We start from the raw sequence: 12786 nt of genomic DNA, 5'->3' as shown, positions 1-12786 counted from the left end.
CTGTTCATCCATGCTGCCCTGCCTTCCTTCCCTTAGCCTCTGCCAGACACTTCTCAGTTTTCTGGGGAAAATCTCATGTTCTTGACTGGGCAAGCCTCCTGTCGATACACTGATGACTCCAACACCCCTTACACAACACTTGAGGACATCAATGTCATCCACTCCAGGTCCCAGCTCAAACTAGTTCCAAGCCTCCTTCCTTTCCTCAGATTGTTCTCCATAAAGCTCCATTCCTCCCCGGCCTTACCCACAGCAGAGTCTCTCTGGGCTTTGGAGCATGCTTCAGTCACCAGGCCCACAACTTGTCCCCCTGATTTAGTAAGGTTGAAAATATGGAAAATTTTGGGGCAGCCATCCACAAGACAAACAAGTTTAACAAGTTTCCACATAGTGATAGCTTCAACCATAATTCTTTGTATTTAACCACAAATCTGGGCAATGCAGATCACTAGGGTAATCTCTGCATTTAGCGCTAGCTTGAGAATGGCTTAAAACCTAGGAAGAGAGACATCCAGTCTCAGTTTTAGATTTCAGATCATGGAGAACTCACTGTATCCCCTTATCACATTGTTCCACATGAGTAAATGAAGTGAAACCCACTTCATGTTCACTTACCTAGCTTTGGTTTCCAGCTATTAGACCCTGTTAAGCCTTTGTCTGCTAGACTAACACATAATGCCCTCAGCGAAAACTCTCCCCCACCAAGGAGTTCAGACTTACCAAGAAGTCAGCTCCTATTTTTGCTCTCAGACAACCTGCAGACACAGACCGTTCAGCCTGACTGTATGGGATACCTTTGGGGTTAATTTTCTTAGGCTGTAAAGTGTTTGCACCTTCTCCAGATTTTTCAGTCTTGTTTTTCAAAGAGTTGGCAGCAGATGAGGGCTGCTATGAAGTACAGGATGCCACCCCTCCAGCCTTTACCCTACTTTATTCAAGCTCCTTAGTTCCCTATGGTAGCTCTTTCCACGCCCAAAGGTCATGTTAGTCCTTTGGTCCCCATCACCACACCAGTAATCCATGTCCAGCTGGTTTCTGTCAGGCTTCCCCAGTCCTTTCCAGGAACAGTGATCTTTTACATGCACATGTGACCTAGACTGACCTAATTTTTGGCTTGTAAACATACGACTTTGCACCTCTTTGTAACAAAAGACAGACTGAAGCCAGTCTGCCTCACTGTGCAGTCACACTCATGCTGGGGGAGGGCTACGACACTATTTTAACACCCCACCCGTCCTTGCATCAGCCATGTGTTTCACCAGCAAGCTATCTTCTTCCTGGGTACTCTTCATGGCAACCTAAACCAATGAGCAGAGAACACCTGCCAGGAGCTACTAGCAGGTCCTACCACCCTAGACATTTTAAACCTTAAGACTACCAGCCACAGATATTGTTTTAGCCTGGTACTACAGCTAGCTTCCCTTCAGTGGGAACAAGGAAGAAGCAGACTCTAGCACTTCTTCACTATACCTCACTCTCTACCACCTACAGCAGAACAGACTAACATACCTTCTCTGCACACTGTCCTTTTGGTTGGCCTCCCTCCGACACTGCAGCCAGCTTGGCTTTACTGCAACAGGGTGACACTGTATGGATCTCCTCTACACTCACCAGCCAAAACAGAAGGTGGCAAAGCCCCTCTCCTCTGGCTCCAGCCTACGCCAATACATGAACAGCACTGCAGCAGGAGAGGCCCCACCCATCGGCTTTGTTTTTTCTTTGGATGAGTTTGCTCTGTGGTTGTGGTGAGGATTCTCACTGCTTCCCACCACATGTCACCCCAATACTCACCCTGGTCACATCTCCACGCACCACTGATCCACAAAGACAAGCCCAAAACCTGGGGTGTTACCCTCACGTGCCAAGTGGGTTACAAGCCAGGGCCCTATCCCTTCCCTGAGCTGCAACCCACCTGGAAGTGTGGGCTGGAGACACACTTGGCCAACTGCCTGAACAACGGCTCCATAACTTTCACAAACTCAGATGGCTCAATCACGTCCAGGATCTCCTCCAGCTCATTTAAAAACATCACCTCCTTGGGACTGTGAGTTTTCGGCCAGAACTTCAGCAAGCCCACAATCACCTGAGCGGGGAGGGTACAGAGACAGTGTTAGAGGCTGAAAGTTAACACCAGCTATGAAATACATTTTTAAGGGTCTGGTCACAACAGAAGAGGGGAGAAGTAACAGAAGAGACTTTCTCAGAAAGTTTGGTTGGGTTACTGGAGAAGAAAGAAGAGAGAAACCCAGACTCTGCCAAGTTACACACAAGACAGCAGCACTGTGCAGGCTGCTACAACTCTGCACTACAAGCACAAAGCTTAGAACCACTTTTTTTCCCCAAGCACTGCTCAACATGGAAAGCTCAAACCAGAGTGGGCAGTGGCTGGTAGATGGTACAGAACAACCATGAAAGACCAACTAATAAAATTGGAAATACTATGGAAAAGGTCATTGAGGAATCATGATTCAATACACCACGGAGTTTGAACACTGGGGAGCACCCAATAAATAATGCAATGGATGAGTCTGGGATGAGGAAAAGGAAGTCCCATTTCACACAAAAGTAATTGGATTACAGAGCTCATTCATGCAAGACTCTGTGGAGACTCAAGGTCCAAACAGAGTCCAGAAGAGAGCAGATGAGTTTATGGAAGCTACACCCAATGGTGATAATTAAATATGACAATGCAGATGAAAATTCTGGCTGAGTAAACTATCACTTACAAGATACTGAAAGAATATACTAGGGGAACGGCTATATCCCACTTGATTTTATTTATTTGTTTTTAATATTGCTTCCTTCCCTACTCATCTGCTTCTAGACACAGTCAAAGGCAGGATCCACAATCCTGCAGGCCTTCGCTATGTTATAGCCACTGGTACGGCATGTACAGAAATGCTAACTCCACAGACACTAGATTCACACACAACTGGGGGAAGGAACTGCTCTTTCAAACTCTGTGTACTTCAGCAACCTGATCCTGAGGCCAGCACTCCAGAGGAAGTTTGCAGCAGTGGAGGGACAGTAGTGGGCAATGCAACAGCAAGATAAGAAACATCTAAGCATTATGTTCTCACCAACTCAAGACTTGAGAAACCTTTTGTATCCTTAGTGCTTGTCATTAGTCAGGCCTGCTGTTCAAGCAAGAGTTAGCTTCAGTGACTCAGATGTAATTTCTCCTACAGCTAAGGTGGTGCAAGGTGTGCCGAGTCTGCCTTTGCTATTACTGAACATGTCTGAGGCCTTGCTCATCTGGCAGTCATTCAGACTGCTGTTAGCACAAGAGTTACTGTGTCAAGCCTTGCTGAGCAAAATTCTGGGAGGCCCACTCCAAGCAAGTATGGACCTAGCGAGTGATCTGGCCTCCTTCCGGCACTGGTGGCAAAATCTCTGAGTGCGTTCAGAGCCTTGCTGATGCACAAACCCTGTAATTCTTCAAGACTTCAATAACCCCAGTCATCCCAGGAGTCCATTCAAAACCTTCACAAGCAGGATGCTTCAACAGGACACAACCTGTGGCAATACATCTTTGGTATGTCTGGTTGAGACCCAACGCAACACCCGCTGAAGGTAATGAAATTGGGTCATCCCACTGCTTTCCACAAGCACCAAAACAGACCTGAGTCTCTAATGCAGGGGACACTAACCCATTAACCCAGGAAGCATGACAAGCTGTGGAGCTTTACTATTTGAATAAGCTGCAAAATGAATCCTGGAAATACTGACAGACTTCTATTTCTCTCTTGTCCTTCACCCTCCAGTAAGTGCTGTGGCAGGAGGCTGCTGGGCTGGATGTCAGCCACAGGAAGTACTCAGCATGATCAGGAAGCTACTTTACGCAGTTTGTTTCAGAGCAGGCTTTTGGGAACACAGGAAATGGAGGACCCACACTTAAAGGAAAAGCTGTGAGGTCTGCTTCAGCACTGCTGATGTCAGAGCTGAGGAGCCAGAAAACTGACAACAGCTGACCGGCTTCCACCAAGCACAGTCAGGCTCACCACGAATGCACACATTTCAGCCAGAGAACAGAATGACCCCAGCTAGCGTTACTCATTAAAATGCTCACGCTTTCTGATGCTCCCTGCTACAGTGACACAATCACACACACGTTCTTTGGCCATCTGCTGTTTTGAGGCTGTGAAGCTCAGCTCTGTAGAAGACATTTCCTGGCCTGTCGTGGGTGGAGAAACACTTGTCTCCTGCTTGCACCCTCTGCCAAGCCAGCATATAGCCTGGTTCACACTGCAGGTCTGTGCAGCCAGTAACTGGAATATGTGAGGTCCCCATCTACACTGCTCACACATTTTTAGAACCTGCTATTTCCCATCACTACATCCTGAAGGCAAATGCATCTACAATGCGACCTAACACTAGGGAGGCAGCAAACTGACGCTAGAGCAGGAAAGAGAATACTTTCATCAAGGAACAGTGGCTTGCCTAAGTAGAACTTTATGTCCCAGGTTCCTAACCTCATCCCCACAGTTTTACAGCCAACTCTGGCAGTCTGGACTGAACTCTTGCTGTTTCAGGGCCTCCATGAGCTCATGCTGGTTCCATAAGATATCAGATGGCAGCCATGCATTTTGTCTCTGCAGCATCTGTCACTAGCTGAAAGCTCTGCCCTGAAAGCACAGCTTGGTATGGTGTTCCTTCCACTACACTAAGATCTGACACACAGGAAGACAACAGCCCACATTCCTGAAGCTTTCAGGAGAGAATGCTAAAGGCTTACACATGAGCAGCACAGCTCCTTCTGCCCACAGGTCACCAGGCAAACCCTGTAAACAATGCAGCTGACTCCCAGCCTCCCCTTTTTTAGCCTTGCTATACTCTAAGACATGAAGCTTTCAGGGACTTGACTGACACACAAAGGTTAAGCAAGGTTACTCACTGGCTCTGTCAAGCTGCTGTCCTTCTCCAAGAACTGTACAACACAGTACGCCAACTGTGGGGGGAAAAAAAACACAGCAAGATTAGAGCTTCCTCAGGTGAATCTGAGATTAAAGTGCCACCATCACCCTAGGCTGGAAGTCCCATTATGCCCTCCACAGTGTATATGATGAGCAGAAAATCCAGTTCTTCTGACAGCAAGTGAAGGCTCTAGGACCAAGGGCCTGAGCTCACGACACCTGTGCAGTATGAAGGATGAAATTTGAGCCACTTAGAGCAGTCCATAGCTAACAAATTCAAATGCAAGCACAGGTGTACACATGGGAAGGAACAAACCTGACTATCACAAAGTCCTGCCCCACAAAAACAAGGCTAGGAGAGCAGACATCACTCCTCAGTATCCATACTTTTTCACTTCCCAGCCTCAGTCCTAATCTTCTCTACTCTTCCACTACGTATTCTAAATTGCAAGAAATTAATCTCTGTACCAGCCTAGCAGCCCAACATGCCGATTTCTCTGCACATCACAGCAGTGCCTAACAGCTGACACACACAGGCTGATGACTGCAGCTCAGAATTCTACCTCTGTTTCAGCAGGGCCCCAGTATTTCGCAAACTTCCAGCACAGAATGGCAAAGCATGCCACAGCATTAGGCCAGCAGGAAATGGCAGGATACTCTTCCATCAGCCAGTGGCAAAAAGCACACATGTATACATACAGGCCCTGGCCCTGCAAGGCTGGGACTAACCACTGCAGTAAGACACTTAACGCAGAGCCCAAAACATCTCACAGCAAGAACTTTGTACAACGCAGTAACACAGCCTGATGAATAGCTAACAACAGCTTTTGCAAGAATCCCATCCTCCCCTGGGAACTTTAAGCACTGCTCACCTGTGGGTGGTAGACACTGAGAGACTTCACCTTGTGCAGTGGTAACAAGACTCTGATAAGGAACATCTTGTGCTCTTCCTTCAGAGGCAAAGCAAACCCATTGATTATGCTGAGAAGAAACAAAGTCTCATTAACATCTCCACTCAGCAGAAATACAGTTATTTCTCACCTCAAAAGAACCAGTGGCTTGCCCTAGCACTCATTAGTCACTTCAGAAAGGACACACCAGAAGTGTGGTCAGTGGGGCCCAACCTGCATACCATGCTCAGCAAGAGTGTCTCCTCAGCCCGCACGCCAGGGAAATGCCTCTGATGGGGCCTGAGGTCTGTGCTGTCCTGCGCCAGGCTGAGCCCACACACACCTAAGCAGAACCTCTGGGGAAGGCCAGCACAGAGGCAGCCCAGTCCTTGAGGCTCATACTTTACAGAACAGGAGGATGGCAGCAAGAGAGGGGCTGCAAACAGAAGGGCAGGTAAAGCCACGGAGAAGGCTGCTCACTGCTAAGGCTTCCCAGGGCTGTAAGGAATTCTTCTATCACCTGCTGAGACAAGACAGCAAGGGTGACTGGACTCAAACTCAAAAGAAAAGGAGACAAATCTGTGGAGGAGAAGGCTACCAATGCATTTACTGGCAGGCTGGAGAGTACTATCACTGTGTGCTTTGTCAGACTGAGATCTTCTGGAAGAGGTGGCTCCTGCAAGAACTGCTGAAGGAAGGCGCTGCCAGATCACACAGCTCACTGTGCTGGGAGGCCTCACTGACTACAGGCCCTCTGGGACTTCTGAAAGTGCCATTACCTTCCCAGGATCTCCAACAGCTCTGCAATCCCATTGTGGTGCTCAGTTTCATAGATGAACCTAAAGAGAAGAGAAGAATGAGAGGTCATTGCCGAACGCTGGAAACAGTTTGAAAAGCAAAGGAAGGAAAAACACTTGAGACAGGGAGTTTCTTAGAAAATAACAGAACTCCAAGACAACAGGGCAAGGAGTAAGAGAGACAAGCAAATAAATCTATGGCCCTCAGATCAGCTAAAGCTCACAGGTCCCAACATTTGCTATGTGTGCTGAAGACGGTGCTACCACATCCTCACTGCTCTTAAGCACAGGTGAATGCTATCCCTACTAAGGTAGCGTGAAATAATTGCGCCACTTAGCTACTCACAGTCTGGATCAGAAAGAATCACAGTTTGTGCCCCAAATTTATCTCACTGGATTGTGCCACTCACTCACCAGGCCAGTAGCATTAAGAAACATCTCACCTGTAAAATATATTGTTGATCTGCCGCCTCACATACGCTCGGAGACCAAGGAACTTCCCGTAGATCCTGTGCAGAATAGTCTTTAGGAAGTCTCGCTCTCTGGGGTCTTCACTGTCAAAGAGATCCAGCAGCTGTGGGAAGAGAAATTCAGCCAGTGTCTGCATACTGCCTGTTTGGACAAAGCTACCAGCAACACCAGGCACTGCTCCCGCTCAGCAAAAGCAGCTCTTTCAGCTGGGTGATGGCTTCAGGACCCTGAGCACGGGGTCACTTCCATGAAACATGCAGCCTCCTAGTCACAAGCTGGAACCATCAGCACTTCTTTCATCTTTGGAAGCCCAGTGATGGCCTACATAATCCACAAAGCTGTGTGTCTCCGTATTTATTTCCCCTGCAAGGCCCCCTCCACCTATACAATGAGTGATGAGTTCCAGGGACTACAGCTCACACACACTCTTGCCCTGCTGCTCATTCAAGACTCGACAAAGGAAAAAAGAAAACCCACATCATCAAGCACTTGCTGACACAGCCGGACTGTTTGCATAACACCTCAAGCAAATCTTGCTGCATGTCCTTCATAAAGGTGATGCACAGTGGCAATGATTACTTACAGATAGTACAAACTTCTGGTCAATGTATTTCTTGGCTACATTTGGTTGAAAGTCAGGCGATTCCAGGAACCGGAGGAAGAACTCATACACCAGCTATGGGGGCAGAAGGAGAGATCACTTAGAAATCCACCTCCCATCCTCTCATCAGTGTTTGCTTCAGATTGTAAATGTTTTCTTTCGCCTTACTCAGCTGCCCTTACTCTGATGGGCAGGGGGTCGGTGGCATGTAACTGCCCAAGTCTGCATGAGATCTCATCACCTCAGGTCCCACCACAAACAACAGCCACCTACTTGGATGAAGACACAAGGCCCGGGAAACTCTTCTTCCACCTTCAGCCCACATCTCTACCTACAGCAAACAGAAACCTCCAGAGGAGACAGCAAAGGCTCAGGCTTCATTGGAAACCCTTGAGACACACCAAGGAAGAGCAGAAAAGTGGAGAAATTAAATGGACCCCAGGAAAATACACTGTGTCCTCTGCCTCCTGGGAACTGACTCCAGATTGGCCTGGCCCTGCTAAGCCATGCAAGCTGCATGCTGTGTCCCACTTGGACAACAAAGGGCAGCCTGCTTTAGGAAGGCTGCCAGTGCCAAAACAGCAACTTCTGGTCCTGCTGTCCTCTTAAAGGGACAAGTCCATTCCAGGGCTGACTAGCGCTTCTGAGAGTGCTGCATCCCAAAGATCTGACTTTGGAGTTGAAGGAGCTATGGGGCCACCCACCCACAGGTAGGGCCCAGCTGCCAAGGACAGCAGCACAGAAAAAAAGAGGTGATCACCAAAAAACACAGCACACGTTTGCCACAAATCTATGCTGGCTGCTGCTGACTTAACTCTGAGAAGCAAATGCTTCCTAGCATTCACAGCACTCTGGTGCTGAGGATACCCCATTTCTACCAACACTCTCATTCCTGTGTCACGTGCAGCAGTGCACCTTATTTCCTCTCTGTATTTTCTGTTTCATTTTGCAGTGCCTGGCTCTTGTTCTGCCTTTGCCTGCTTGACAACACATGTCCCTGTGCAAGTTCCTGGGGAGATCCCCGTAAGCTTTACCTCCTGCCTTCCACTGCTGAGGTCTGCCAAACCATGCCCACTGCTGCTTTCATTACCCTTTTCACCTAGTTTGTGTTAAAGTCTATTTTCCAGGACACACGGCCTAATGAAAAGATCCTTGGCTCCCTTCCCCTCTTCCTTACCTCCAGTTTTCTTTTCTGGTCAAATGTTTCCTCCCAGTTAACGCAACTGAATTACAGCCAGCATACAGGAGACATGTTAGCAGGTGCCAGCACAGGCTTTGTTTTGGCACCAAGCAGTCCTCTTCCCCCATGTGCCTCTTGGGGAGCTGGGCAAGGAGAGGAGGACTGAAGCAGACAGGGCTGCTGTCTTTAGTACTGCTGAAGCCCAGAGGATCAGGGCTTTTAAGCCTTCGGGAAGGACATTTAACACTGCTAGGAACTGCTTCTTACAGAGGCAACACAGCACAACTCCCTTGCTCCAGTAAAATGTTCACTCCCAGCCTATCTCAGGGCCATGTGGGAGTACAGCCATCTGCAGGTGAATGCTGCACACAGCCACCAGCCTGTTCCCAGGACACCCTTGCTGCCTGTACTGCCCACAAGCCACCACTGACCCCCATCATGGGTGGCAGGCCTGCCAGCAGCAGGGCTGAAAGGCTCCAGCACTACATGAACTCTGAACTTCTTGGAGATAAATTCACCAGATCCACATCACACCCCTCCTCCTCACCTGAAGGTGCGGCCAGGCAGCCTCTAATGTTGGTTCATCTTCCTCAGGGTCAAACTCCGCGCCTGTGGGATTGGATGATGGCGGGAGCGTTCGGAAGAGGTTCACTGAAAACTGAGGTGAGTGAAAAGGTGTATGAATGACATTCCTGCGCTTCACCACGGCCCTCCCCGCAGCAAATCCCTCACTTCAGAGCAACACACTGTGATTTACCATAGCTGTGCCCATAAACAGATCCCTCCCTAGAGACTGCAGGGTTACAGCCTGCACATGAATTCCACAAGTGCAGTCTGTGCCACAGACAAGAGCTTCCACCTCTCCCTACACCAGGCACTGTCACCTCCCTCCCCCTTCTTCTCTTTCTGGGGGTGGGCAGGTAATAAGGACCAGGGTCACACTCCACTCTGACAAATACCTAACCCCTCCTCCCCATCACGCTTCTGAACAGTCTCCATTCCTTTGGCACACAAGCATGTCCTGGCCCCATGCCCTACCATGATAACAGCTTCAGGATAGATGGCCTCAGTGACAACATCACGGTTGTGCGTGATGTATTCCACCATCTCATTGAGACCTGCTCGCTTCACCTCCTTGAACTTCAGGTCACTGAGGGGGTCAGAGATGAAGTCAAAAAGCACGCAGCACTGCCGCAGCTTCTGGATGAAAAGCTCTTCTCGTTCGTGTGGGGGAGCATCTGTCAGAGAAAGCAGGGACATCTGTTCTTGGAGACAGACAGAATATCTTTCCGGTTTGCCCAGGTATCAGTGTGGTTTGCTCCCTGTACTGCATCCCCCCACCCCATCACAGTCCCCCTTGAGCTGGTGGCAGAAGAGGGAAAGGCAGTGTTATCCCTGCTATGGAGATGGGACAATGGGGGCAGAGGGATTGCGAGGCCTCTGGAGTTCCATATGGCATATAATCCCATAAGGCAATTTCAAATAAGCTATCGGTTTCTGATCTGATAAGCATTGATCCCTTCCACGTACAAGGTACACTGGAAAAGGAACTCGCTTAACTAGCTCACATCACCGAGCGGTGACACCCACGCCCTGCACCCCAGAGCCACAAAGGGAGCTGGGCAGAGCACACTGCAGGCTGAGCCTCCTCCCAGAGAGCAGCCCCAAAGAAAGGGGCTGAGGCGGCAGAGGCCCTGTGTTAACAGCATTCTCTTTCTGATATGTTGCCACTGGAAACTCTGCACTACTAAGGCCAATCAGGCAAACTTCCCTCTTGATTGCAGAACAGCTGCTGAGCTGCAAGGCAGTTGCCCTTCCTAGACTGCCTGTTTCTGTGAGCAATATCAGCAACGGGTCTGGCTCAATGACTGAGGAAAATGCTTTCTCCCTGTCTGCACTTAAGTCCTGTTTAATTGCACCATTATGTAGACTAACTGCTAATGCTGGGTAATTGCCCTAACGTGGACAAGTTCAATAGCACTACCATAATTTGAAATGCAAACACAGGGAGGAGGAAGAGGCCTGGTCCTCTCCCAGGAACTGGTGGCTGTAGGAAATGAGAGCAGTCTGCACCAAGGTCTCTGCACTTCACCACCTCCCTGCACAACCTGCTGAAGAATCTGAGGTGATCCTAAGTACATACAAGCATGAGGCTTTAAATCAGTTCAAATGAGAAGGTAAGCACTGAAGTCTGCATTGAGTATTCTCATTTTGGTTTAGGCTATCTGTCCGTTCTCAATCTGTTGCCAGGCCAAGCACCTTTCCCAGAGCCATTTCTGTCGCACTGCCGGCAAGGAGGTTAGCAAAACAGTGCCAGGCTTGCTTTAGGAAGAGCCCTTACACCACCACACTCTGCCTGCAGAAGCTGCAGCTTGTCATGCAGGTTACCCCCACCCCGCAATTTCTTTACCTTTAAGGGCTGGGAGTTTTTGCAGTTCCCGGTTCTTGCTCAGATTGAAGCGCGAAGAGCTATGCCGGCGCTCCTTCTTCACAATCTGGGGTCCCCCTGAGTACTTAATCTTATTCAGCTGGGTTGGTGGGGGAGCGCTGTTACTGGGCCGCTTATTTGAAGTTTGTTGCTGCGGTTGCTGCTGAGGCTGCTGGGCCTGATGATGGAGAAGAGTAAAACAACTCATAAGCTTTTACGTACAAATCCCACAACCAATCAGATACTGTCAGCATCTTCTTGAACTGAAGAAACCAGGTACGTTTTTCACTGTTGCACTTGCAATTCAGTGCATCTCACCTACTCCTGCAGGGCTCTAGACCCATTGGTTGCATTTGCAGCATACCTGCAAAGTGAACATCGGTTTTACTCCTATCTGCAAGGTACAACAAAGAAACCACAGCCTCTCAGCACAGTGGGTGCTAGGGATAGGGAAGCAAAGCTGCATCTTGCAACCACTTACAGGAGTTTGTTGACACAAAAAAGTAGAAATAAGAACTTCCCGTGGTCCAAACACAAACCTCAGTGTGCCAACTGCTTCTGATTACAGCACTCTGTACAACACACATCAAACAAGTTTTGAAAAGTAGCAAGTTGCTTCCTTATCCTTGTGCAGGGAATCACTTGGGGAAAAGCAAAGCAGTGTGTAGTACAGAGCAGATATGATGGCCCTGGAAAAGAATGGTGAAGACCACGAAAATCACTGCCACATCCATAGACCAGGAGCTGCTAGTCTATGGACCACACAGGCCTTACCCAAACTTTAGGTCCCAGACTGCAGGCTCTCCCAGCCTGTCCTGGCTGCTCCCACCATCTCCGCATTGTCTCAGCCTCACTGCTGTCTGGATTTCTGTCAATTTGCTTTTTTCACATCACCTCTTTTAGCCACACAAACTTTTTGCCTGCATCTTCCTCCAGCAGACATCTTCTCCACTTCATGCTTGTTAAACAGCACTTACAGAGGCACTTTCTTACTTTTAGCAGTTCACCAGAAACTCAAACCTGCGTTTGCTCAGCTCAGCTCTGTTCCAACTTTGCTGAAGTTCTGCTGGTTCAAGACCCACTTGGGCCATAATGGCTCAATAACTGACCCTTTAACACCACACTGTCCCAGCTCATGGAAAGCTGAATATGGAAGAGGGCAACATCCCACCAGCAAGCCTGTAGCAGAGGGCTCAGCTGAAGACAGCACTCAGCCTACTCTTGCTCTGTTGTGTAAGCCCAGCAGTGCTCCCTTCCTCAGCTCTGCCAGCTCCTTCCCACTGGCACATGAAATGAGGGAGCTGCAGGGTGAACCTGTTTAAGACATAACAGGGATAATGCAATGGATCGGAAGCAGAGGTGGGTGAAATCCTTGCGCGTCACCCCCTCCTTCCCCCAGAAACTCTCAGCTGCCACATACAGCATAGCAGTACAAACACACACCTCCTCAGAACACTGACCAACAGGATTTTAAGGGAAAGCATCAGTAGTGCAGAAGCTCATCAG

The 12786-nt window shown here is 48.9% G+C and overlaps 1 protein-coding gene across 2 annotated transcripts in view; it reads right to left on the bottom strand.

Moving 5' to 3' along the window:
• The window catches only part of PPP2R5D (protein phosphatase 2 regulatory subunit B'delta), a 30936-nt gene that overhangs the window by 11655 nt on the left and 6495 nt on the right, over positions 1 to 12786 (bottom strand). For both annotated transcript variants that reach the window (XM_055816696.1, XM_055816697.1), the window contains exons 3-11: positions 11263 to 11458; positions 9891 to 10090; positions 9400 to 9510; positions 7655 to 7747; positions 7044 to 7174; positions 6583 to 6642; positions 5786 to 5894; positions 4895 to 4948; positions 1913 to 2083 (exon numbers count right to left, since the gene is read on the bottom strand). In XM_055816696.1, coding sequence (XP_055672671.1) covers positions 1913 to 2083; positions 4895 to 4948; positions 5786 to 5894; positions 6583 to 6642; positions 7044 to 7174; positions 7655 to 7747; positions 9400 to 9510; positions 9891 to 10090; positions 11263 to 11458 — 1125 coding nt within the window. The remainder of the gene's footprint in view (positions 1 to 1912; positions 2084 to 4894; positions 4949 to 5785; positions 5895 to 6582; positions 6643 to 7043; positions 7175 to 7654; positions 7748 to 9399; positions 9511 to 9890; positions 10091 to 11262; positions 11459 to 12786) is intronic.

The sequence above is a fragment of the Falco peregrinus genome, chromosome 11, assembly GCF_023634155.1.
Source record: "Falco peregrinus isolate bFalPer1 chromosome 11, bFalPer1.pri, whole genome shotgun sequence".
In the NCBI taxonomy this organism is placed as follows: domain Eukaryota; kingdom Metazoa; phylum Chordata; class Aves; order Falconiformes; family Falconidae; genus Falco; species Falco peregrinus.
Note: the sequence above shows the minus strand (reverse complement) of the source record. Positions and strands in the feature narration are given on the sequence as shown.